This window comes from Sebastes umbrosus, chromosome 5 (assembly GCF_015220745.1).
Source record: "Sebastes umbrosus isolate fSebUmb1 chromosome 5, fSebUmb1.pri, whole genome shotgun sequence".
Classification (NCBI taxonomy): Eukaryota; Metazoa; Chordata; class Actinopteri; order Perciformes; family Sebastidae; genus Sebastes; species Sebastes umbrosus.
In genome coordinates, this window is record NC_051273.1 from 14,391,654 (window position 1) to 14,414,255 (window position 22,602).

Sequence of the window (22,602 nt, forward strand, 5' to 3'; positions counted from 1 at the left end):
AAACTGAGATTACCCTGGTGTGTTGTTGACCGCTTGTGAGCGCGATGACTTTGAAACAGCTTTTTCTTTAAGAACTGGTTCTGCACTGGGATCAATCACAGAGCCCAGAGGTCTGATCTCGTATGATTTCCGTATATAAGAAGGTCAGCCGATAATGTATACTGCTTAGCCATATGCTCTGTCCTCTGAGACCCACAAACATTACTTTTTATCATATATGGTGATGCTACATAGGGTAGAATATAGGCTATATTACATCCTATTCTAAAATGTTCTTTATGTATTAATTTGGGGAGGAAGTAAAAAGTAACCAGTTAGTTAAAGTTTAATACTGTACAAGGCAGCTCTGCACATTTTGGGCTCTGAATGACAGCGAGTAGGGATACACAGTATGGATTGTTTTGTCAGCCAATACCGATAACCGATAATTACCTGCTTCTCATGGCCGATACCAATAAGATAACCGATAATTAAACCTTTTTGTATTTCAAACACAAGTTCAGAACCTGTAGTTTATTATGCACACCCGAGGTGGATGATTTAATATTCCATAGCTCTGACCAAACCAAATCTAACTGACATCACTAATGTTAATATGACAAAAACAAAGAGCAGTTTTGACTCCTCAAATGTTCATTTATTTTCTCTAGTAAAGTACATCAAAAGACTTCACAAACATACTTTGGCTTTTATAGAGCATTTTGCCTTTTTCAAATAAATGCTTTGACATAATCTGTCGAATCAGACGTGTCAATGTATTAGGGCTGTGTAGTTCATCAAATTTCGTGAAATTTCGTGAATGAAAAAAAGATAATTGACATAAAACGATTATTGTGCCACATTCTGTCTTGTGTTATAAATCCAGCGCACCCCTTTACTTTACAGCAGTGCGCTTTCATGGGAGGATCCGCTCGAGGGAACGCTCTCTGGCTTTCGCAGGGTGTACTTCCTCCATGCTGGTGCGCTGCGACCGGCTCTAACTCGGCTTGGAAAGGCCCGGGGTGAAGGTGACACTTTACAGCTTAGCTTAGCTTAGTGCTCGCTGTGCCCTCTCTCCCTGCGGGGAGGGACAGAGCTCCCTGCTCACGGCACGACTGTCAATCGGGGCGAACTGTCCTCAGTGTGGCTATGTTGGCAACCCACCCGAACCCGTCTTGAAATATGGACCCCGTCTCGTTTACCATGCTTTGTGGATGTGCCTTTTTTTGCCGTGTCACCACCATTCATATTTATATAGCCAATGTGTTTATGATTTAATGTTTACCCAAGTTCTTCATAGATCTAGCCTCGTCATTTTCCTCTCAAAGTGCAGCAGATTGATGCATTTAACTTTAAAATGTAGGCTACAAAATCTTCTTTTTAAATGCGTAATGTTTCCAAACTCAGTAAGTAATTGTGTTGAATAATCGTGATCTCAATATTGACCAAAATAATCGGGATTATGATTTTTGCCATAATCGAGCAGCCCTAATGTATTTAATACTCAATACAAAAATAAAAGCTTTTATATAACCTAAAGGCGTTCTCTGCTTAGTCTGCAGATCAAACACAATGACAAAAGGCATTTTTTATATTGGAACCCCACTTTGGGAGTTATGTATGATTTAGGTGTATTTTTTTTTTTACATAAAATCTTATTCAAAACTACAGTAAACATACTCTATCACTTTTTTTTCCAATGCTGGGTAACTCATTTTATAGTTAAACTCTAGACAGGCATGCATAATTTACTCTACAGAGGCTGTCAGTACTGTATATCCCTACATCAGTGTCATCAAGACAAATTGCTGCACTTGCTGATTGTAAAACTGTAATGATAGTGACCTTCTCATGTGGAGAGACAGAGGAGGGAATCTGCGCCTGCTCATTTTCTGTCAGCCAGTTCCGCCGAGCGAGCTCTTCCCACTCAGCCTGCATCTTATCCCAGAACTCGGTATCTGACTACAGACGTCATAGAGAGAGAGACAGAGAGAGAGAGAGAGAGAGGGAGGAGGAGGATGGATAGATGAGGGAGGGGGAGAAGGAGGGAATGAGTGATTAGTGCACAGTAGAACAGCTCCTGTAGTTTCCCATCATCCCACTGTTGGAAATGTCACGTCTGTCCGGCTTGCTGGCTGTAACGTATGGACCTCCACACTTCTGATGACTCATCACATTTGCAAGTCAAGTCAGAGCCCTCTGCACTTACAATGCAAACAAACGTGTGGCCCCACCGCAAAAAAATCAATACACAAGATTAAGACCTACTTCCACTTTCAAATTGATTGACAGGTCGTTATAAAATGCAAATAAATGAATACATAACAGTAACTCAATCTAAAGTATTAATGTTTTCCGATGCGGTTAAATGTGAGTTTGCAGCTGGAAAACAGCCTCGATCAGTTAAGAAATGCACAAAATGCTCATGTCTCATCTGCAAGACAAAAGTTTTTAATCATGCATGTGAATAGACATTTAAGTGGTCAAAGATTGGGGCTTTAACCTCTCTATTAATTTGACATTTGAACTGTTATTTGCTGGCATTTCAGTCAGCTGACCGAATCCTTGAAGGTTATCAGTTGAATATGCCAATCCATCTCCTGGAATAGCCTTTCATTTTCTATCCGGCAGGAAACTAAAGCCTGTAGAATGAACCTATTAGACACACGCTTACAGTATATTAGTCATGGGTTTTGTTTCTTCAGCAACAACCAGTGTGGTTTGAATGTACTGTATCTCAATCTAATATCTAATATCTTAGTGTAATAAGATGAAACCACATCCTTTCAATGCAACCCTGTATCCTACAAAATTACATTTCCATACAACTAAACTGCATTCTCAATTACGTTTGGTGGGAAACGTATTTTCTCCCAGATTACAGAAACAGTTTTAAACACGTGATTAACGTTGTAAATTGAAACAAAACAGAACAAAAAACACAACAAAACTACTTAGGTAGCTTTAGTAAAAATCATTATTGTAGGACACGAACAGTGGTCTCCTGGGGGAAAGTCCAGCGTTCGTCATCGCAAAGAAACAGCATTTACACTTGATTTAAAAAAAGTGTTTAAATAATATAATAATACTGCACCATGATCACCAACATGGTGAAACTGTAAGCGTCACCTGACTGTTGCTCAGTAGTTCAGTAAAGAGAAGAAGTCAATACATCAAGATTATGCTAAAAAGAAACACCACAAGTGCACATTTCCAACTTCCACATTAAACTGCCTCCAGCACTCAACTGTAATGTTGTTTGGATGATGAGTTTGTTATTTCTCTCATTTTATAACTTAAGAACATTGACGAAATGTTAATTTCTACTTTGCCTCAAAGCCAGCGTTCTATTAGATTTACGTGAAGTTTGTGTGTGTCATTTGTTCAACTAATCAGCTTAGCTAAATTAAGATAAAAGCCTGAAATTCAGATCAGACCAGATGAGTGGTTTGGAAAAAATGCAGTCAAAATGCAAAGCAGAGTGAAGAGCAACTCCAGGAAATGTAATCATGAGTCAGACATACAATTTTCCTTGAGTTTGATTGTTTATTGTGTTGCTGCTGGAAAAACTGTAATCTTCATATTTAAGCTATTAAACTATATACTTAAGTATGATGACGTGCCAAATTATACATCAAGGATCACAGTGTAGGTGCTCTTTTTACATTTTGCCGATGACACCCCGCTTAACTTCTCACTCAAGACAAATGAATATATACATTTTCATCTTTGCATGTTTTTTAATAGTATTAACCATGCGACATATTAAGTATTGAAAAGCAAAAATCTGTTTCTATTTTTTAGATAAAACTCCTTGTTGTTTTGTTTCCAGACAAATTCCATCTGTTCTTAGTCTGTTAAGTAAACACAAGCCTCCAAAAACTGAGGAGTCTGATGTTGTTTTGAAAAGAGATGCTAAAAACCGGCCATGGTTTTTCTATCTCAGGTGCACTGCTAAAATTAGAACCACCATGCATTTTAGTGATACAGAGAGGATTATATGTGCCTTTATCTTCTCTTCTCACTTTGACTTGTGCAACTTGTGAAGCTGCCTTAGCCAAGAGGAGTTGAAACAGCTTCAGTGTGTTCAAAAAGCTGCATCAAGGGATTTAACTATGAAACAGAACCACACAGTATCTGTCCTGCTTTATCGTCTTATCACTGCATGCCTGTTTATTTTAGCGCTGATTTGAAGGTCCATGTGGGGACTTTTCCACAGTAGATTATTTACTTAATTTTATTCTATAAACAGAAATATTTATAAATGTTAACCTTTAGAATGTAACGACATGATTGTTTAGTGTTTTATTAGCAAATGTTACCATGCCAATACACTAAACTAAGATGGTGAATTATGAACATTATACCTTCTAAACAGCAGCATGTTGGCATTGTCATTGTGAGCTTGTTAGCAGTGCTGTACCAAAGTAGCTTTAGAGCTGCTGCCATGGCTGTGAACTCTTGAATCTTATATTGCTTTCCTTCTCTGGTGAATCTCTTTACAGCCATCTGAAGGCATCTCAAAGTTTCTTTAGAGAGCAGGTCCAATATTTTTTTTTTAGGTTTTTATATCATTCTGTAGCTTCTCAGTGGTGTTCCCTATGTATTAAAATCCAAACATTCATATTTTGGTCAAACTACGTATGTTTTAGCGTCAAAATCCTATTTTCCCAAGCCCTTCTAAAAAACTTTTTCCCATGTGACCTGATGTAGGTTTCTGCATGATGACGTTCTACATATAAATGCACATTAGGGGTGGGATAAAAAATCAAAACAGCAAAGTATTGTGATATTTTGCGTGTCAATATTGTATAGATACACGGACATCAAGTATCGATCTTTATTTCAGACGTTATAGCGGGCTCAGTCTTAAAGCTAGAGTGAAGATACTGGTATCATATGAAACTAGAAAATCTAAGGAATCGATTGGTACCAACCAAGTCATGTAGCTTGGGAGCAACGCTAAGTAACGCTCCAAAGATATGCTAAATTTTGGCGAGGAAAAACTGGCATGGTCATTTTCAAAGGGGTCCTTTGACCTCTGACCTCAAGATATGTGAACACTGTGATTTTCAACCACCAAACAGCAGATTCTTATTGTCTGTTCATGTCATTAAAATATTACAACAGACTGCGATAGCAAAGTCTGACCTCCAGGGAGCCACTATTATACGTTTTTTCCCACATGAAGTTTTTCTGATTATTTATGGCCCCGAAAACTGCTAGAAGTAGAGTATTATTGTTGTACTGACATGTGCATACACTGCAATACATTTCTGTTATAATACAGGGTAGAATACTTGTCGAGTTATCTTGGGATGGAGTTTGAAGTCTTGGATACACAGCTACATGACTTGTTGAGAGATACAGCTTATTTTTCTGTCTACCCATTGTTGTACCCACAGTTCTTCGTGTGATATGCCGTTCCTCCTAGCCTACAGCATCGTCACTACTCACTATAGATGAAGTTAACGTCATGCCTGTTTTTCATGTGAGTTTTCTTCCAGCTGGTTTAGTCAATGATTCTTGGCTGTCTTCTTGTCAGAGGCAAACCGGGAAGAATAATGCCAAACAGAGCAGAACAGCCTCCTGTGACTAATGGAGCCCTCTTTAGCCAGAAACTCATCAGTACATGACAGCACTGTATACACTAAATGTGTGTGTGTGTAGTGACACTGTAGAGTGTTAGAAAGATCTACTGTATGGATGTATGTGTGTGTCTGTGTGTCAAAGGTCTTCTCATCTCCACATCTTTGAGGCTTGTGATTGACGTGGAGGCCATAGTGTGGCCCCATGGTGAGAGATGGCAGGTAATTGCATGCTGCTGACTCTCAGACAAATTACCTGAAGGTGAGTCTACGCTGTCGGCTCTGTCAGGAAGTGCACTATCCGAGTTCTTGAGATGGAGGAAATACATGGAGGTAGTAGAGATGTCACGAGAGCCGAACTTCAGTACCAAATCAACGGCAAAATTCTGATAATGGGACGGTACTTGTTTGTCTACAGTATCGGAGATACCATAGGTAGTCAGGGCTTGTTTCTGCCCTTTATACTGTAGACTTTGTGATCTTTTGTTTAATGATCTATAGGATGAAAGGGAGTTGCTGGATATGGATGAGTCACATCGTCTGAAATGGTAGTTTGAAAAAGCGACCTTCAAATTGACCGTTTATTTAGTGAATGCATGTTAAGGAAGAAAAGCTTGTACTGTATCAGTAAGCGGTGTATGATTACTATTGTTGTTGCTCTTTATTAGGCTATTAAATTGATTTGTGACCAGACCAGCTGGAAGCTGTTCTCTGTTGTCCTGTAAATATTGATGTATTGGTGTCTTATGATCCCATGAGGGATTGGCCATGAGATGGCAGGACACTTAAATTCATTAATGATGTGCATCCAGCATTTTTATGATGCAGCTTGTCAAGGTGGAGCTATCTTTATACTACTTTATATGCTGCTAGTTTAACCTGTAACATTAAATCATAATTTATAAACTGCTCATATGTTTAGCAACTAGAAAAGCTGTTGAGTAAATGTAGTGGAGTACAATATTTCCCTTTGGGATGTAGTGAAGTGGAAGTATAAAGTAAAGTACAAATATATCAAACTTGTACTTACTGTAATTACAGTACTTGAGTAAATGCACATAGCCTAGTTTCTTCCCACCACTGTTCTTTTGTAATGGATGTGTTTGGATGTCTGTTCCAACTGTCAGACCTGCGGGAAAATCACTGCACAGCCCAGCGCTGCTCGTGGCCTCTTGCAGTCTCCGTCTTTATGCTCATGTGAATGATTCTCATGCTACAGCCATTATGCCCGTTTATATAATATAGTCTACGTTTTTGTTTTCATTATTTCTCATCGTGTTGTGGGCCTGTACTTGTACTGTGCCTTAGTCCATCATCTCGTTATTTGCGTCTCATGGACAGTCAGTTGTTTGCATTGTGAAATCCCATCTGGTGTGTAACTTGTTCCCCCTAATTGCACCACGGGTGACAACAAATTGCTCGCAGTATTGTAATGGTGTAAATATGCAGACGTGTTTTTAATTCACAAGAAATCTATTCATATTTCTTAACAATGCTGTGAAGGGTGCTTTTTACACTGGCATTGGCAGTTTAATTATGTGGAACAAGACAAAGATACAGCGAGGTAATTTATATCCTGCGTATCACTGGAGCCGCTGTAGCCGCGACTCTAATTTCAGCAGCTCTGATGAAGTGTTACGTGAAATGGATTGAATTCAGAGTGCTTCCCGCCGCCAAATATGTCACCACTGTTTGGTAATGAACTGGGGGTTGGAGGGTGGGTGGGGGATTCATTAGTTACTTCATGAATACATTATTGACAACATAAATAATCATGACAATGCTTACACATACCCTCGTCTGTTGGTGAAAAGCAGGGCTCAACAATCATTTTTAAAAGTGGTTGCCACGCTAGGTTGGCAACCAGGTATCAGCTTTTGGTTGCTGAAACTGAAAACATGGTTGCTTTTTTACCTCATATTTTGAGTAATTAAGATACTATGCAGTTATACGTCATGGTTGTCTAGCCTTGTGGTTCTGTAGGATGTGCTACCTTGAGCTAGTGAACTTGTGTGTCACTTATCGAGGTGTATGTTGTACACGCTTTGCAGTATAATTTTCCATCCAGTTCAATGCTGGGATACTTTGGCCCCCAAGACTTCACAAATTTCCTTTTTGTTTTTTGTTTAGGCTCTTCTGGTTCTTTGTCAGTTGATGTTGACGGGTTAGTCAAACTTTTCCCACGACAGTCAAACAACTTAATTTGCTTCGCCATTATCTCTAAAACAGATGCCTGTGCACACGCAGGTAAACACACAAACGCACATGCAGCATTGTGTGGTTCTGGTTCTGACTGTAACAGCAATATTGAAATATCACTAATGCAACAAATATTCTAAATATATATATTTTTTGGGGGGTGCACGTATTGATGTTTGCTGTCCCTATTTTACAGCCTTTGGCTGATGGCAACCAAACGCCAAGAACTGGTTGCCAATTTCTCAAAATTGGCAACCAAAATTGCAAATTGCAACCTGGCAACTGTTATTGTCGAGCCCTGAAAAGGTATATTTATATTTTGCCTCTAGAATCCAATTAGTGTGTCTTAGTCAGCTGGACTGAGGTAATAAATACAGTGAAAATAAAGGTACACTGCCAGGAAGGTAATTTGTAGGACTTGATTATTCATGCTAGGTCAGCAAAAACACAGAAACTGATGCTCCTAAAAAAAAAAAGTGGTACAAAACAATACAACAGTAAATTGTACCTGACTGGAAAAACAAAATCATGATGATTTGTATGTTTTGCTCTATGGATAGACATGTTAATAAGGAAGTAATGATCGTAATTAACAGCAATCAGAAGAGCCGTTTTGTGTCCGTTCACCCATATAAAGCAACATATTCAGTTGTTCCCAAGCAAACAATATTTAACCTGCTTTAAACTTTGTTCTGTGTGTTCTTGAATTTGGATATTGCAAAATACAGATCACAACCACGTCTTGATTTATAAAAATCTGAGGACCATTTTGCACATGAATAAAAGTATAAAGGGAAATGTAGGCCTATAGGCTTTGAAGCTTTTGGCAACCATCAAACATGCTATTTCAGGCAAGTAAAGTAATTTTTCATTATCCGCTTAGTCAGTGTTTGTACTGCTGAAATGAACATTGTTAATACCCCATAAATTAAAGCAGCTCCCTTTTGTTGAATTGGTAAATTGTTAGGGATGTTTGAATTTCTGTTAATTTGTTGTTTTAGCAAAAATTGTGAATTCCTGGAGCGACAGCTTTGCTGCCAAAATCAGATACTGTAGTGAGATGTTCAGTAAAAATATTTTGAGTCTCCATAGTGTTTCTCAAGTGGACTCTAACCTTATCTGTTTATGTCAGTTTGAGTTGTGTTAACTTGAGACTCAACCTTCTGAGGAAACCAAGCACATGAATAAGGTTTACTTATCCACTTTGCCCATGGGGCTTACATTACAAAAGTCTCATTATTTACCAGTGACATGGAGTAGCCTAAAAAAAGGCTCTCATCTCCAAAGCAAGGCTGGCCTTTTAATGTTAATGAGCCACCCACTGCTCTGCTGCGTAGGCCAAGTCCTTGGTCAGTGAGACAAAAATAGGAAGCTGGAGTCCCGATAATGTCACTCAGAGAAGAATACAATACATTTCAGTGGACAAAGTGCTACCAATGCAGTTTGGCAGACAATGCGATTACACACAATATGGATGTCTGTGATAACAACACATAGGGCTACTGTGGCCGAGGCATTACTGCAGACAGCTGTGAATTTATGACATATGAACAGTGTTCTGATATGTGTTTTGCTTGGTAATTGTGGCCTAAATAAATAATGCTTCCACAGCTGGAGCTCGGTTTGTTTGGTCTGGACTAGGGATGTCAAGATACAAAATATTTAGTAGTCGATACCAGTGAAATTCCATGATTCTCGATACAAATTCAATACCACAGTAAAAAACAAAAGTAAAACAATAAATCCCATGTACTTCAACATACACTCTGGCATACTGGTTTTTCGTTATGAAGTTAAACAGGTCATAATTCCCTCTCTATTATCTATTTTATATGCTGCGAAAACATCTCCTTCAAACAACTTGATTTATTCAAGTTTCTCGTCAAAAACTACATTTTACAAGATTACATTAGAACACATCATGATAACGTTAGAATTTACCTTCCCCAATAGTCATTTTATTGAATAGAGCCTGAACACATCATAAGGTAAATCAATGACACCTCCCGTGTTGAAATCCGCAGCACTAGAGCTAGTTAACGTTAGCTGTTAGCCCCGTGCAGGACTGTGCTGCTTACCGGCTGCAAACAGCTAACGTTAACTAGCTCTCGTCCTGCGGATTTCAACACGGAAGGTGTCGTTGATTTACATTATGATGTGTTCAGGCTTTTTTGTTGTTTGCAATGAAGCATTATCAGGTAAAAAATATGATGTGTCTCCTGTACCATAATCAGGGAAACAATAGAGTGCATCCCTGAGATGCTTTGATAGAGTTTACTGCGTCCCAAACACATTTTCTATCAGAATGATGGGACGCCAATAGTCTCGAGCCCTGACGACACCTATGGTACCTGCGGTACTGTAGAAAAACGAGTACCGACACGTTTTCAATTTTGGCATCAACTTGGTACTGAAGTATCGGTTCTTGTGACCTCCTTTCTGGACCATGGTTAAAAAAATGACACTGTTCTCTTTCTCTATTGTCCCAAAAATCTAACGAAGAAATAACTGATTTGAGCATTATTAGTTGCCATGTTTTTGGCAGATGCTGTTGTACACCCTCATTCTCATGTTGGCAGCTCCACTGGAAAAGTTTGGAGTTTCGTGGTCTGCTTGAGGACACACTAATGGAAGTTGTTGAAGGATGTAAAAGCATTACTCATTTATTTTCCCTATTTGCATTTTCCCAGCAGGTCTGTTGATTAAAACCACTGACCTTTTGATCACAAGCCTCAATCTCTAACTTCTAGGCAACTGCCGCTGCAATCTCTCACTAAACCAGAACTGCCTCGGACCAATATTCCTCAAGATAAAAGTGAACCTGTCTCGCTGTGCTGTTTTAATCAAACAAGAGGCCACACAGTCACCTTCATCTCATCTTTATCGCTACTGTGGGAGCGCTTTGTCATGCCTCAGAGCCAAAACACCGTTCCCTGAAGTCACAATATACCCTGCAGCTGTTCCAGTGGTTCTCTACTTAATAAAAGTAATACATTGTCATCAGTAATTGACAGTATCCTCATGTGACATGGACAGTAACTTACCTCCTCAGAAAATATCTCTCTATCAGCCCTTATGTAAATGAATTCAAAGCCAAGTTTCCTCTCATGGTCTACTGCCATTCTATTCTCCCTTTTCAAGGATTTTTACACATACAGTAAGCATACAGTTTCTAATCAGTGCCAACTTTGTAAAGTGGATGATAATTGGGAGCCTAATTCCTGTTTCTACTCCCCCTGTGGGTCCTAGTTTTCTTACAATTGTCTGCTCCGTCTAATTGAATGAATTGACAGAAAGTCGGTGTGCTGATTTAATGTTCTCTCTGCCATCTGAGCCATCGCTACTTCCATGTCATTATAAGTATGAAAGAGCATGCATATGCACAGCTACTTAAATGGAAATTATCTGATTGTGTGCTTTGACATTGCCGGTTGAAGCCAAAATGCCTGACCACTCGCATCAGAGCTCCTCTAGAGTGGAAGCCAGCACTCAGGCTGCTCGATCGAAGCTGTGAGGTACTGTTACCAATCGATGCTCCTTGCTCAGACGCTTGTCCAGGAGCATCTCAGAATCTCATCACTTACCTGCCCCTCCGGCTAACGCTTGTACTCAAAATTGCAATTATTTTGGAGGATGCAGCTCACGGGTTATACAAGATGTGACATCATCGCTAACTTTGGGAAGGGATCCCCAATTGGGCGGTCCACTTCTCAGCAGCTGCTCCTCTCACTTTCTCACCGTCTTCCTGCCTCTGCTCTATTATTTATTGACCATTACACATAGCTCAGTATGCAACAGTCTACCTTAGCCCTCAGTAAAGCTCAATAGTGCAGAGTTCACTCCCATTTTCTGGGAAAGGAGATGTCCATTGAGTGGCAGAGTGGTTTTATTGCAAGTAAAAAACAAAACTTTCCTGGTTATCTAAACTCCTGTACAGAACAGACACTCTGCTCTTTTAGTCACTCAGGTTGCTGTTGTTGGACCACTGTGATGTAACAGTGGCTTTCAGCTTGAATAAAACCTATTGCAAACTAGGGAAAGTGTGGATGAAAATTTGTTTCATCTCATCAGTGAATCAAATAGCAACTTAATGTACAAAGACATTGACGAGAGAAAGGTGCTTTGAGCTTCAAACAAAAGCTTTTTCTTTCTCAGAGATGTAGGAGGTTTTCAAGTAGATTTCAAGTAATTTTCCATGTTGTCATTATGCCAAACTCTATCGCATCCCTGATAGCATGAGTGCGTCAGGCATATTTCACAACTCAACACATGGAGTGTGTCGGTACACAGTCTTTTGCAGAATTAAACCATAACTAATTACTGTAACTTCGCTACCCCCCTGTGGTATCTGATATGTCTGGCCGTAAAATGACTGACCTATTTACCTTCCTATTGTTAGCCAGCTCAGAGCCGTGAATATTTCTCTGGGTCAAACACCCCGTGATCTTGAGTGTGTGTGAATTTAGCATGGACTATTAAACTGTCAGCTTCCACCACAGGGGCGAATACACTGCATGAAGCACAATGGTGATCATTTGACAAGAAGATAAAAGAGCTGAAGGAGCCAAATGGAAATCAGCTCCACAGGACTTCAGGTAGATGTATTCAAATTGCAGGAACGATTATGAGGCTACATGGGCAATGATGTTGGAAAGATGATAGTGAAAAAAGGCTTCTTGGCTTAAAGATCACAGAATTCTCACTTTATTGCATCTCTTTATTTAAATATTTCTAAGAGCACTTAAGGAAGTTCTCCATCCTTTTTCATAAAGTTAGAGATTAATGACAGGGTTGGTGTTTCTGCTGCAGAAAAGATGTTCTTTACTAAATACAATTATGAAAATAATATTCTATATCCTCAACATTTTATGATCAACATAGGGAAATTCTCATTTGATCAGTCCTGGGTGGTAAAAGGTGCGGTTAGCCCCATTTGAGGCAGTCTCATTGCAGTAGAGGCAGTCCCGGATGATTCACATTGAAGAGTTTAGAGAAGTGGCTGTATGCTGCTTTTTACTGGTGATGGGGACATTTGCCAAACCAATCAGTAAGTCCTCATTCTTGAAGCTTTCTCCATTGTAAAACTGAAACATACTATTTAAAAACCCCTCTCATAAAGGATCATTTTCAACTTTGAATAGCTTATCCAAGTGTGTTTTCAAGTGTTGCCAGAATGGGCTCCCTGTCCCTGCTGCCCCTTGTAACAGATGAGGAACATAACTCCCACTACAGCAGCAGTTCTCAGCAAGTTGTAGTAGTGAATGTTTTTGTTTCCAAAAATACACATAAATCGACCAAACTGCTTATAACCTTCATGCTTCATGGCGTCGGCATGGATTTTGTTTTCTGCCACTATTTGGGGGCTGTATGGTCCGTGTACATTTTGATGGTTTGTTTATTAGATTAAATCCAAAATGGCAGAAACCAGAAAACAACTTGTATTTTCGTTTTGTCCTCCCCGTCACCAGATGACTACTTCGCTGGGAGGAGAGGGGGGCAGCTCCGGGAGACGGACCTTCCGTTAGCGTACAGTAGCTGTGGCAACATCAGCCAGCTCAAACCCCAGCGCCGGGTATCTGATCCCGTGGGACGGCCCCGACTCCCTGCTGGATCAGCTAACTTTCTGTTGCAGCTGTTACACAACTTAGACACAGTGCCAGCCTGCTGTGACTACCGGTGCTTGGGTTTTCGCTGCTGAATGCTAGTTGCTACAGCAACCGCTAGGGATGTGTATTCCAAAATACTATTCTAATCACTAGGAACTAGTCGATTATTTTTCGCCGCATACCACCCGCCCGGCGAAGTGGTCTCCTGGTGGCGGCGAGGACAAAACGAAAATATGAGTTATATTTTTTGTTTCTGCAACTTTGGATTTAATCCAATAAACAAACTATCATAACGTACGCAGACCCTGTACCTTCTTCGTCTTCATCCTCTCATTTTGGACTGAGGGCAGATTGGACGCTACAGTGACTCACTATCACCTCTCGAGTTACAAGTGGTATTACAAGACATGATGGTTAGCATGCTCATTTCAGTAGATACATCTGTACAATACACAGACGTCTTTGACATAACGTCAACACTGTAACCTCTTCACATTCTGTTGATAATGTTAATTTTTTTAATGTTTTAAACTAAAATTCGGGCACATTGCACCTTTTAAAGTTAGCAGTGGCGATGGCTCTCCTTTGACAGGTGACAGATGTGAGGTGTACTAAGCAGCAGTCTGCTTACCTCAACTGCAGCCTTGGCTCGCTCAAACTCCTCCTCCAGGGACTGATGTCTGGACAGGAGGGCGCTGCCCCACCGCTGCTCCTTGCATAGGCGAGCCTGTCACACACACACATACACACACACACGTTTTATAATATATACATATATGCACAAACAAAATCCATTAAACATTTACACCCTCACATTCACACAAACACATCGCAAGCAAACACACACACACACATCCACATAGCACATCACTCTCACACACACATGCACACACACACCCAATCAGCCAGAGGGAGAGACAGGCAGGGAGAGTGTGCAGGGTCAGCCGTCTCCGCTTTCTCAGGGACGAGTAAATATCCCTGCCTCGACAAAGCCTCTGACATGCTTAGGAAGGCCAGCAGAATTACTACCGTCAGCATCTCGTCCTACCCCTCATCTGAATGCCATGCTACTCATCTAGCCTCTCGCAATTTCACTCTCCTACCCACTCCCTTTCCCGTGCACCTGCACATGCAATATCTGAAATATGCCTCTCAGTTAAGAACTTGCCTATAAAGCCTTGCTCTGCTGTGAAAATGAAAATAGACCAATTACACGCACGTGGGTTTGAGTGCGATGTAGTTTACACGATTCCACATAACACCTACACATTTAACTGCGAGGGGTAAATGATTTTGAGATACCCTTTCACGCTCAGATGTGATATGGCACTAGATTTTCTGTAAATAGCAGTGACTGTACATATTCCAGGACTAGCAAATCCATTACAGAGACTGAGGAATTAATTGCTCCATCATGTCAGTAGCTTCCCCCAGAAAGGGCCAGCCAGTACCTGTAACAAATCCCATCTCAACTGACGCTTATGCAAGATTAATTGAGGTTACTTAATCTCAGTATATAGTATGGACTCAGAAGAATTTCTTCAAATTTGGCACGAATGTCCACTTGGATTGAAGGATGAACTGATTAGATTTTGGTTGTCAAAGGTCATTGTGACCTTACGTCTGTCCAATTGTTGCAAAAGCGATATCTCAGGAACGCCTGGAGGGAATTTCAATGCATCTGATACAACGTCCAATTGGACTCAAGGATGAACTGATTACAATTTGGTGGTGAAAGTCACTGTGACCTCACAAAACACGTTTTTGTGACGTGTGATGACATTTTGGACAGATGCAGGTTGCTTCAACATCATCACGTCAAGGATAAACTTAGTAATATACAACACTTTATCACTTCTTGAATGTTTTGGGCGCTTCAAACTAATCGTATCTAACATTGTATGATTATCTGAGGATGGATTTTTCCTTAACGCTCAAATTTTTCAACCATTTTCACACGTCGGTTAAATCTCATGCAACACACGTGTTCCTTCTTTGCATGTATTTCCTGTTTGTGTTTGTACAATAACTGCTGAGTAGGAAACCAAAACGACTCTTTACAATATCTCCGTCAGCTTTTATGTAACTCCTGAGTTAAACAAATTTAGTGTTTGTTTGCCAATAACATTCTTCCATCTCGGACAGTTATCTTCAATCCCAAATCTATTATTTATCAGAATGCTGAAAAGGTGATGTATGTTTAGCTAGCTTGGTGAGATCAACACTAATGGGCTTAGAGTAAGGCTGCTGAATAATTCATCGGCTATTAATCTAATAATGGCGTCTGGAAACAAGACCCGTTATGCAGACCTACACAGAGACATCAACTCAGGAGGAAAGCACTTGACATTTGGACCTCGTAGCACCACAAAGCAACAATCTCAAGGCCAACAGTACTGTATATCTGGATTTCCTCAAGGTTGCCTTTTGGCTTCAATAGTCTCATCTTTTTTGGCTTTTAAGTCAAATTTTATGAGATGATGTGATGCTTTTTTTCTGGTACAAATGTATAAGTCTTTCAATGTAACATGAAAGGATGCATAGGGAGGCTTACATGTCTTCCACTAATATACTGCCTGTTGAGCTGAAATGGAAGAATTGTAGGCGTTAGGACAAAATGGTGGGTAAACAGTTCTCTCAACACTCAACAGTCGTCTCAGAAACAAACTTAAATATTAAGGCTACATTATCATGCATAAACATGCATTTGCTGAATAAACAAGTTAAATTAATCATTTCATTAAATGATTATGAGGGTTTAACCATCAGTCAGAACAATATGTTTGAGACATGTGAAGCTTTGTCACTTCAAAAGGATGTTGATTTCAAGTGCAGACAGCGCATACAATAATGATGATTACTGCCTGCTCCTGTCATACTGAGCACTTACTTGAGTGGATAAAGCAGATTCTGGCTCCACTTTGGTATTTGCTTCCGAGGAGTTCTTGTTCAATGGCTCTATTTGGGTTTTACAGTCTATGGACCTAAAGTAGAAGAGAGACAGGTGGACACATTGAACTCAACTTGATATGAATACAACATTTTTTATACTTTTCATAGTGTTGGTGATACAGTATCTCATTTGTACGCACATACGATTTCTCCACCTTGAAATCACTGCCAGCTTGGCAAATTTGGAGTTTTTGTACAGTTGTAAACCAGTTTTCTAGGGCACTTAAACTTTTGGGGCTATTTTTGACCCAATGTTCAGGGGCTTCCACATGAATGCAAACAACCGTATCGCTCAGGCAAGAACACTGATATTGGACAATTCCATAAAAGCCATGATTACGTTCAGTGTCAACGTTTTAAATTTCTACAATGTCTGCGACTGGCAACTACGTTATAGTAAATGTTGGGATAAGATTGTGGTTATGGCATGATAATTAGCCATGTGCTTCTGTTTGTTGCACGGAATTTTTTCAGAACAATGGTTCTGAAAATTGTTTTTGGGGTAACAGACTGATGGACAAATGAGCTTCTTTTGGTCCAAAGGGACATTTTTTTGGAATAACGTGTTTCGGAATAACAATGGGCCGCCCCCTTCTCAACACCAAAAAAATGAACAACAAATACTACTACCTCAACAACCAAATAAAGGACATTATATGGCTTGAGATCGCCCAGCAGCTGGAATACGATGAAGATGGTAATGTAGCTGATATTCACTTGGTAACGTTATATGTTGGTCACGGAAGGAGGCTAGCCGCAGCTTACGTTAGTGTCAGCATCAAATTTGGGGTCCCAGTAGTTTATGTACTGTGTAGTTAATGTTAGCCCCTTAAACATTCTCTGTCTGTGTTTTTGTTGTGCGAAGTGGACATGGCACTATTTAGGAGGAAACTCATTTGGCCTGATTTACGAAAAATGGAACACGGCAACGCCAATAATTTGCATCGGAAACCGGTGTGCATTGTATCCATGTTTCCATATTCCCACAAAGCATTTTTGCATTGCACTAGTGAGTAATGGCTTTTAGAGTGTGGTTAAGGATAGGCAACTAAAACACTTTTTAAACCTGCAATAATTGATTTTTTGGTCACTTGGGGGCAGCACAACAAGCTGTAAACACACAATGTTGGAAAACATATATAGCGGTTGTGGTGCAACTTAGCGTCATTTAGAGCTGAGTTTCTGGCCATCTTGCAAATGTAAGTTCAATATTCACTCTCCTTTTAACTCTTTAACTTTAACTATCTGATTCTTTAGCTGCTAAATGCTCCACTATGTAAACCAGTGTGTTTCAGACTTTCTCTGTCTGTCGTTTGGTGCTCGGCAGATAGCGTACAGTTGGTTTTTACAGCTTGTTTCCTTCTGCTGAAGCCAAAAACAATGTATGAGAGTGATAAGAGTCGCCTAAGACAGTAAAAACAAAATAATGAGCTGATCATTACAAGCAACCCATTTCACACACATCTAGGCATGTGATCCATTGTTAATATTAAAAATAATGATTAACTGCTCAGGACAAAACCTACCACAGAAACTCATTGGATGAATTTTTAGAAGAACGCCGTCTTTCCATCTTCCATTTCCTGTTGCCGTTCCTCTCAGGGTTTGGGTTCAGCTCTTCCCATTTATCCAACGGTGAACCAATGGTAACTGGTGACAGTAATAACATAATTAAGAATAAAATAATAATAGAATCACAAAACAAACAAAATTGACAAAAGAGGCATATTAAGTGAATTTGTTGCACATGAAAAACACCCTCACATTTGATCAAATGAATCACTCTAAGTCTAAATTTCACCTCTGAAATATCATTCACCCTCAGGACACTCTGTTATCTGTTAATTTGGACAAATGCTAATGTGTTTTTAGCTTTGTGAAAAGGGAAAACATTTCAATTTTGTCATTAAGCAATAACACTAATTTAAAAAAGGAACTAGTTATGTTTTCCATTAGTTGAAAAGCAAACCTTTTGACACCAGATTACAACCACTAATGGAGTCTTTTCTGTTAGGACAGCGAGCTGATAATTAATGCTGTGGGTGTCTAAACAAAAACATCTGCCCACAATCCTAACACGACATTAAGTTTTACTTGTAAATGTCGCCAGTGTTATAATCAATCTCACTGCCATAAATTATTCACCACACTGTAGTTTGGCTCAGTCTGCATAATTAGTTCTCATTGAAGACTTTAACCTCTTCAACTGGCAAATAGAAAAGTAATTGGCCGTTTCCTCTTAATGTCTTTTAAGATGATCCCTTTCATTACAGTAAATTGGCTTGATCCTTCTTTGGTCTATCTCGAACGTGTGCGAGGTCAGCTCTTCAGGGGATGATGGAAGTCGGGAGTTGTTGGGGTATGTAGGGGGCTTTTGAGAAACTGGGTGAGGTGGTTGCCAGCAAAGAGAAGCAGGGCAGGGGACTATGTGAAATGATATGAATTCATTTTTATAGATGTGTATGATATTGTATGTATATGATATTTCAGAATAGATCAGGTGAAATACACACTGAAAGTGACAGAAATAAAGGAAAACATTTCACGTTTTTCTGTTAAGTATAAATTCACCCTTGTACATTTAATGCACTGCTGCATGCGGTATAGCTGCGTTATTAAGTGATACCAAGTTACTGATGGCTGGTCTGCATATGCCCATATATAGCCCATAAATAGCATATTAGGAATGTCTATACTTGTGGCTCTTCTAAAAGGTTGTGAGAAATCCAAAGTTTACAATCCGTCTCTACCTGAGTCTAGTGACGCCCTCTCTGGGGTCCTCATGTTTTGTCCTGTCTGTTCAACTTCCACCTGGATCAGCTCCGTCTCATCCGTCTTCTTCCTGTGAGGGTTGTTCTTCTTCTGGCTGTTGACCCGGGACGACAGGGGGCTACGCTTGTCTTTGCTGCTCCTCCTCTCGCCAGGTTCACTGAGATCCAGCAGGTCCAGTGTTGAAGACAGAACTGTGAGGGACATGACAGTAGTTTAGTTAACCAGCCGAGACAGCGTGTGGCTGGCATTGTTTTCAACTTGTGAGTCTGTGTGTGTGTCGTCATGGCATCATGTGGTCCTGGAGACACCTACTGTAGAGGGAACTACCACTGAAGCGGTTTTGAGTACTTTTCCAGGTGTCTATGAAAAGATTTTGTCAAAGCGATAGCATCACAACCGTGCAGGATGCAGTCAAGAAACTTTACAGGTGTGTAGTTGAGATAAAAATTAAGGCGGAGTTCGAAGATGGGTGTGGTCCAAGCAAGGGCGCTGGAAGTAGAGGGTGTGAAGAAGGTAAGGGGCCAGTCTATGAGAGAATGAGCCTACTTCTCACTTCATTTATTACCTCAGTAAACATTGTAAACACGAGTTTATGGTCTTAATCGCTAGTTTCAAGTCTTCTTCAATACAGCATGATGTTCATTTAGTAAATTATGGTCCCATTTAGAGTCAAATAGACCATAAAGCAGGGTATGCTTTAGGGCGTGGCTAGCTTGTGATTGACCGCTACCACGGCGTTGTCCGGTCTGGGAGTTGTCCATGTTTTCGTCTTACAACTTTAACCCTTTCACAGTGTGTTTTCAGTTCATGAAAGTTAATTGTAACATTTTGGTCACCCAAAAATGTCTTAGTCAGCATTCGGTTGTAGCTCCATCTTAGCTCCATTCTCTCGTGTCACTACTGGTTGCAAAAAAACAAGATAGCGACGGACAAAATGCTGAACTCAAGGCTTCAAAACGGCAGTCCACAAATGTACGGGTGACGTCATGATGACTACGCCCACTTCTTATAAACAGTCTATGGTCGCAGCTGGTGTGATCCCATCGCAAGATGTCTAGTTTAGTTTGTTTTATGTTTTATGATTTCTAACCAGGATTTTTTGGGGAATCTGAGCAAGAACAACTCAACAGTTTCACATCTTCCCCTTGCATGAGGGACATTAACCAAATGTAGTGTAGATTGCACCAGTAATATGATTTCAGTGGTTATTGTCGGTTCATAAAAATGCTTTAACTCCATCTGGGATTTTATAAATGGGAAGAAATGCGTAGTTTCACTACTGATTGAGTTCTGAAGCAGGAAAAGTGCAGTTGAATTGCACACAGTTTGACTATTCAAACATGCAATTCCCAACGTTTTATTACTGAGCAAATTCAGTGTATCATATTATAGTATTCAGGTAGAAAAACAGTTTCAATCTCTCATTCCCTGCTGCTTTTTCTCTCTATTCTTTTGATGCCTAAAATTAATGCTCTTTGAAATTTGAGACGTGAGATTTATCTGTTCAATTTCTGAATGATGGTCATCTGGGTGATTTTTATTCTTGAATATCAAATAGTTGTGCTTTAATTTTGTTGTTATGACAAGGTTGTTCACTCTCCGGGGTTTTTGAGATTCTTCAAGCTTGTATCATATTTTCGAAGCTTTCCTTTCTCTTTGTAATGAGAAAATAGAACGACAGATTCCCATTATTGTGCTGGATGAAGCTTTGATTTTGATCTACACATTTTCTGACATGGCGAGTTTAGCTGTCAAGGGTACTTAAGCTGTCACGGTTTTGCCCCCTGGGTGGACATCTAAAAAATTTGCTGCTGCTCTTTTCATAGAATCTAAATATACTTCAGGCCACTGCACCGTCTGATAAGGAAAGGCAGCCCCTCGAGGAGCTCCAGTCTGGTCAATTAAGTAATTCAATCGCAGGTTGTTAGAGCGGCAAAGAAGGACAGAGCCTTCTGTCAGGAGGCTCAACTTTTGTCTGTGCTGTTGTCCAGCTTCAGGACTGCAGACTCTGTAACAGTGTTACGATTCTGAGCCAGGTTTCATTAAAAGAAGAAGAGGATGTTTGGTTTGTGTAATTATTGGGATGAATTCAAAACCTCAGGTAGTAGCAGAATGTAAGCATCTTGTTTTCTTCTTCAGGGGGCTTTTTTTATGTGCTAGATTTCTTGTCACATCTTGTTTATTGAATAGTTTCTGTGTTTGTAATGATTTCTTGTATTTGAGTCAAAAGAGCAGTGAGCTTTGCTCTGCAGCTGGTTTCCAGTGTTTGCTGTAATTTTCAGACCGCATCCTTGGTTATTTTCTGGAAAAGAATATATACAGTGCTGCAGCTGCAGGAGGACAGTAGTCTTACTCATATGTGAATATATATCTTGCAACTGAAATTACTAAATTAATAAATAAAACAAAAGCAGGCAAGGTGAAAAGCACACAAAGATGCCTAATTCTGGGTGATATTTTTCTACTTAATATCATTATAATGGGAAATTTGTGAAATTTTCTGTGAAGTGCATTTTTCCTACTGGTTGTCATTAATTTCTTGCCTCCAAGGTGAACATTATTATATCTCCTAAATACATCATACACATTACATTGTCAGTGTAATGCACACATTGTACATGAAGCACATGTGGGGTTGTTTTCTATGTTAACATGCATTAATTTGGGAGTTTCTAATTAGAGATGCACCAATCCGCTTTTTTTCAATTCTGATCAGATTACGATACCTGAATTTGGATATCTGCCAATACCAATATAATTCCAATATCAGAGCTCTTTTTGCATAAAATTTGCATTGCAATAACATTTTGCATTAAATTTAAATGTATTCCAAAGCAATTTGAACTTTAGGTTAAGTAGGCTTCACACACAAACCGTTTGGAAAAACTTAAACAAATCAAGCGCAGAGCAATTATCAACTACTAGTAAATTTCTATACATGAGATCAAAAGTAATTCCAAGAGGAGTGCAACGGCAAATTGACAATTCCTTCTCCTTCCTAAGGTTTTCAAAGTGAATATTTGAAATGAAAGTACTCGAGCTGTGTGGAGAAGTAAATATCTACACTATCAAAAAACCCAATCGATTAAGTCAAAAACAACAAGGAGCATGACTGCTTCTTTAAATCTGCTTTGTTGCAAAATAATGTGTGGTGTTGCCAGATGTTTTATACACACAAATTAATTTTGATCAAGTGATAAAAGGCGAGGCCAGAGATCTGTTTGTGTCAGATGTTGAATAGAGGAAGGGGATGAGAGGTTGCTATGGTTACCATGCAGAGTTGGAAATCAGCTGGAATAGCGTTACATATACGAGAACTTAGATCATTAATACCCACCAGAAGTAACCTAAAGGGTGGATGGTTTATTGAGAGCACTGCAAGTGACTCTCACTGCCTGTTTCATGAGCTGAAAGACAGAAAATGTGATAAAAGAAACGGCAGGCCGGCCGTGTTTTCCCTGTTGAAAGCCAGGGGACCGTTACTGTGAAAATACAGATAGTAATTA

General features: G+C 39.7%; 1 protein-coding gene across 1 annotated transcript in view; it reads right to left on the bottom strand.

Moving 5' to 3' along the window:
• The window catches only part of pex5la (peroxisomal biogenesis factor 5-like a), a 109,074-nt gene that overhangs the window by 14,775 nt on the left and 71,697 nt on the right, over positions 1–22,602 (bottom strand). The window contains exons 5-10 of the mRNA XM_037771316.1: positions 19,075–19,287; positions 17,851–17,974; positions 16,263–16,356; positions 15,927–15,956; positions 14,004–14,099; positions 1,825–1,941 (exon numbers count right to left, since the gene is read on the bottom strand). Coding sequence (XP_037627244.1) covers positions 1,825–1,941; positions 14,004–14,099; positions 15,927–15,956; positions 16,263–16,356; positions 17,851–17,974; positions 19,075–19,287 — 674 coding nt within the window. The remainder of the gene's footprint in view (positions 1–1,824; positions 1,942–14,003; positions 14,100–15,926; positions 15,957–16,262; positions 16,357–17,850; positions 17,975–19,074; positions 19,288–22,602) is intronic.